Here is a 5,499-nt window from a genome sequence, read left to right as displayed (position 1 = left end):
AAAATTATCTAGAGAGAAGGAAGCCAATCAAAAGGAGACAGACTCTAACAGCGTAGCTTAGAGGCTCCTGTCACTGTTTATTCTAGAGGTCCAGGAGATGCCCGCAGTACTATGATATTTGGTATTGTCCCTAAATGGTTAATTATTAATGATTATTTGTTAAGCAGCAAAAGCATACTCAGCACTGCACAAGACACAAATAAAGACATAGGGCCGGATTCTGCTCTCACTTTACATGGTGGAAATCAGGAGTAATTCAGTTAGAGGGCGGAGGCAGTGAGAGATCAGAATTAGCCCAACAGTCCCTGGTCCAATGGGGCAAGTGGTTCATGTGTCCTTGAATGTCTTTCCTGTCTCATCTAGCATGCTAATGGGGTGCACTACAAGTCTTCGTGTAGATGGGGGTTATCAGCCCTTCTCTGTGCTCCAGAGACTTTATCTGCTTGCTTTCTCTCTTCCGTCTCTCCTATCTCCTCCCACATCCTTTTTGTCCTCTCCTGTTTGTTTTAACTCTCTCATCCCTGGTTACTTGCTGTCACTCACACTCTGTCTTCTGTTTCCTGTTGTATGTAGTAAGGTTCACTGACCATTCAAAGTCAGACTAACAGTGAGTTTGCAAAAAAATATTGTCTTCGATCTGCAACAAGCGTTTTGTCATTTTACTCTTCATTGTTGTTGAATCATTGGTTCCTTCAGAGTGGATGAAGAGAAATCTCTCAGCAGGCCCTTTCTGTCCATCACTCACAATGGCATCATTAGCACAACCCAACAGCACCAGGCCACCATAACGTGCAGCTTGGAGATGCACAAGTTTCCATTTGACAGCCAGATGTGCAACTTGAGCATATTCTCAGCTATGTATTCAGGTATGTCCGTTCTTATTCACTTTTACTACAACTAGACTGGATTGGCTGGTGCTGGCCACTGTCCCCAACTAGTCAATGAACTAGACGGATCACAGGTCTGATCTACTATTGACATTTTTATGTTCACTACTCAATACTGTCCACTGTGTTTAAAAAAAAAAATGGCGTAAGGGAAAAACTGAGCTATGGCATGATCTCCCACTATGGAGTCTCCTATATGTTTATCTCTGGAAGAATCCAGGATCTGCCTCTGCAAAGCCTTTACTCCCAGGAGTGGACAGCTTAGTCAAATGACTAGTCCCACGGACTGCAATAGAGATTACTTGTATAAGAGTTTGCAAGATCTAGTCCTTAAAATATGCATGAGGGTCTAGATACAAAATAGAACTCCAAGGGCTGAAGTTGAGAGGACTAGTCACATGACTGAGAAAGGGCTGCAGGATAGGACCCAGACTTAAGAGATCTGAGTTCCAGGCTAGAGATCTAGAGTCTGGACTGCTGCATGCTTTCTTATTTTATCCCCACCATGGTAGTCGCAGAAACGGAGAGGCAAGCCTTACTTTCAAGCATGATCTTTTATTGTTTGCTTGGGGGTGTCCATTTAGCTACAACTATTCTAATAATTCAGTTTCACTTGAAAAGTAATTCGCTTCGTTAAACTAAAAGGTAGCAAATGTTTCATGACATTCCTAGAGTTTAAAGGCAGAAGGGATCATTAGATCATCTAGTCTGACCTTCTGTCTCTTACAACCCATTAAATGTCACCCACTTACCCCTGAATTGAGTCCAATAACTTGTGTTTGGCTAAAGCAGCTCTTCAAATCGTAGCTGGCTGACTTTCCGGAAGAGGAAACGCTTTGCTAGGAATGCCAGTATTAAACAGGCCCAGTTCACATCTGGGAGTGAAACATTCCAGGGAAGGGGGCTAGCCATCTCGGAATCGAGACCTAGATATTTTTCCTAAGAAAATGCTCCATTTGCACAATTGCCACCTTAAGGATCATCCTTCTGTAGCTAAAGGAATGTGCTTGCAGTAGTGAGTCTGTGCAGAAGAGGCCCAGATAGTAGCTACTCCCAAGTATTTAGGGAAGCACAGGAAAGAGAAGCCACTGCCAACTGCTCCTCTAAGTGCTTGATCTAAAGCTCACTGGAGTCAGTGGAAAGACTCCCACTGACTTCATTAGGATTTGGATCAAGGCCATAAGATGGGAGACAGAATTCAACCAAGTATCCAAGACCAATGGAGTTATGATACTCCTACAGTCAGCAGACATCTGTTTCCATTTAAGCAGTGACCTTTGGGCCAGATTCTGATCTCATACTGGTATAACTCCATTGATTTCAATGACGTTATCCCCAGTTTACCCTGGAGTAAGACTCAAGCTCCAAGTATACGACTAGTTCTGTTTCGGCCAAGAGATGTAATTTTCCCACGGGGGGGGGGGGGGGGGGAATCTTAACCTTCTCTTCCCTCCTTCTGAATACACACCTGGACTATGGTGGCTGATCTAAACTCCCTGCACTGAGAAAGGAACCACCTTTAAACCACTTTCTCTTCACTTTCTTTCCTCAAACAGTAACAGACATTATACTCCTGTCCAATCAGACAACAGAAGAGGCGAATAAACAAAGCCAACTTTATCACCTGACCAATGGAGAATGGAAGTTCATGAACATAAACATCATAGAATACACAGATTCAGTGGACGAAGAAGAGTTTGCTGTGATCATCTATCAGGTATTGCATCATCAGTGTATTTCACACACTATATATTTCATTCATTGATTTATCATAAACACGCCCTTCAGAATATCAGGGCTCAGCTACAAAAACTAAAAACACAACCCAAGCAAAATCTAGTCATCTTGAAAGGACTAACCCCCACAATTACAAATACACATTCCCTACCAGGCAAAGCGCTTTATAAAATTATCGATATTTTAACGAAAGGTCCAGCAAGATATAGATTATTCGCTCATGCCCAAGAGTTAGTATTGCTGCCTTAGCAACTTTGTGGGAGTTTAAAATCTCAAAACAGAATGATCTGATAAAAATGAAAGTTACAAACCTCTAAATGGAGGTCTCAGAATGTGGCACCTCTGCAGCCTCTGCCTGACCCCTACAATGTAGATCTGTAGAGCTGAATCAAGAAAGAGCATGATCTGCTGCTCATGCCAAGTGCTGTGTTCTGCAAAAAGTTAATGGGGGAAATAGGCAACTCCCATGTCTAAACGGGAGAACTACAGCAGTCTCACAAATCCAGCAGCACGTATGTGCCCAAGACAACTCATGGTACCAGTTCCACTGCCACATTTCTAACATCTCTCACCTAACAATGCAGGAGGCAGGGCCAAAAAGAGGGTGGAACCAAAGCCAGATCATGCTTAAGCAAAATGAGCTTTGACAGTACAGCTCTCATAGGAGCATATGGGGTCAGACACTAATGCTGGCAAGTCGCTGGATTCCTTCATAGCCGGTAACATGAGACAGAACTACACAGTTATGGGTCCAGAACCTCAGTAGGTACAAATTGCTGTAGCTCCACTGACATCACTGGAGCTACACTGAGGATGTGGTCTAAGGCGGTTTCATCTTCCTTTGAGGCATCTAGTACAGGCCACTCTGAGACAGCTTACTGCACTAGATGGACCTTTTTGTCCACTCCCCTTTCAATGTGTGTGTTTAGGAGAGTAGAAGAAAAAGAAACCAGAGAGGTGAAGGCATATGTATTCAACGGGCACGTGTACATGAATATTGATACAAAGAATACCAGTATTAAAATAGTAAGAGTGCATAGAACATAGTGCTCAACCCAAAATTAGGGTAAAGAGGGTTAGGTGAAGTCACTGGAAGTAGGTGGTAGAAAGAGATGGGCAGGTAAGGAAGAGCTAACAGGACAGGTGGAAGAAGAGTCAGACTATGAGAGGATGGGAAGTTGGGGTTAGCATACAGGAAATGAAGTAAGGAAAGAAAGTCAGGGACAGGATGAGGGTGAGTGTTTATGGCTGGCACTTGAAGCTTAGGCTGCACTAGAGGGTAGGAAGCCCACTGGGGCCTATTCCCACCTTTGAGTTGATAGTGGTAGCCTGGATTCCAACCACAGTTGGAGAGTTAAGCTGTTATGGGATAAGAGGAAAGGTCCTCTAATGGATTGGTAACTGGTTAAAAGATAGGAAACAAAGGTTAGGAATAAAGGGTCAGTTTTCAGAATGGAGAGAGGTAAATAGTGGTATCCCCAGGGATCTGCTCTGGGACCAGTACTATTCACCATATTCATAAATGATCTGGAAAAAGGGGTAAACAGTGAGGCGGCAAAATTTGCAGATGATGCAAAACTACTCAAAATAGTTAAGTCGCAAGCAGACTGTGAAGAGCTACAAAAGGATCTCAGAAAACTGGGTGACTTGGCAACAAAACGGCAGATGAACTTCAAGGTTAATAAATGCAAAGTAATGCACATTGGGAAAACATAATCCCAATTATACATATATGGGTCTAATGGGGTCTAAATTAGCTGTTATAACTCAAGAAAGAGATCTTGGAGTCATTGTGGATAGTTCACTGAAAACATCCACTCAGTGGGCATCAATAGTTCAAAAAGTGAACAGAATGTTGGGAATCATTAAGCTGGGGATAGATAATAAGACAGAACATATCAAATTGCCTCTATATAAATCCATGGTACGCCCACATCTTGAATACTGCACGAAGATGTGGTCGCCCCATCTCAAAAAAAATATATTGGAATGGGAAAAGGTTCGGGGCGGGGGGGAGGAAATGATTAGGGGTATGGAATGGCTTCCATATGGGGAGAGATTAATAAGATGGACTTTTCAGCTTGGAAAAGAGACAACTAAGGAGGGATATGATAGAGGTCTATAAAACCATGGCTGGTGCAGAGAAAGTGTTCTTTATTCTCTCTCATAACACAAGAACTAGGGGTTACCTAATGAAATTAATAGACAGCAGGTTTAAAACAAGCAAGAGGAAATATTTTTTCACACAACACACAGTCAACCTGTGGAACTCCTTGCCAGATGATGTTGTGAAGGCCAAGACTATAACACAGTTAAAAAAAACTAACTAGATAAGTTAATGGAGGATAGGTCCATCACTGGGTATTAGCCAGGATGGGCAGGGATGGTGTCCCTAGCCTCTGTTGGCCAGAAGCTGGGAATGGACAATAGGGGATGGATCACTTGAGGATTACCTGTTCTGTTCATTCCCTCCGGGGAACCTGTCACTGGCCACTGTCAGAAGACAGAATACTGGGCTAGATGGACCTTTGGTCTGACCCACTATGGCCATTCTTATCTTCACAGTTGGAGGTATCAGTCTTATCCCATCAAGACCAGCACTAATCCAGGCCATTCTGTTATTTCATGTTTGCCTTGTTCCCTCCAGATCTCCATGAAAAGACGACCCATTTTATACGTTTTGAACCTTATCTTCCCAACATGCGTGCTCTACTTATTGGATATGGCTATTTTGTTCAGTGCCAGCTCTTATGGGGACAAGATCAGCTTCCAGCTGTCACTCATCATTGGAGAGTCTGTGTTAGCTGTGATTCTTAAGGACATTCTTCCCACTTCTTCCGATGACCCACCCATAATAGGTACTTGTCTTTATTGA

The 5,499-nt window shown here is 43.0% G+C and overlaps 1 protein-coding gene across 1 annotated transcript; it reads left to right on the top strand.

The window, feature by feature from the left end:
* Positions 1-589: 589 nt before the first annotated feature.
* LOC122172273 (5-hydroxytryptamine receptor 3A-like) lies at positions 590-5,499 on the top strand. Its single transcript, XM_042841269.2, has 3 exons — positions 590-866; positions 2,444-2,604; positions 5,272-5,499. The coding sequence occupies exons 1-3, from the start codon at positions 803-805 to the stop codon at positions 5,497-5,499; spliced, it is 453 nt and encodes a 150-aa protein (XP_042697203.2). The 5' UTR covers positions 590-802.

Source organism: Chrysemys picta, chromosome 12 (assembly GCF_011386835.1).
Source record: "Chrysemys picta bellii isolate R12L10 chromosome 12, ASM1138683v2, whole genome shotgun sequence".
Taxonomy (NCBI): domain Eukaryota; kingdom Metazoa; phylum Chordata; order Testudines; family Emydidae; genus Chrysemys; species Chrysemys picta.
This window is presented reverse-complemented; position numbering and strand designations above follow the sequence as displayed.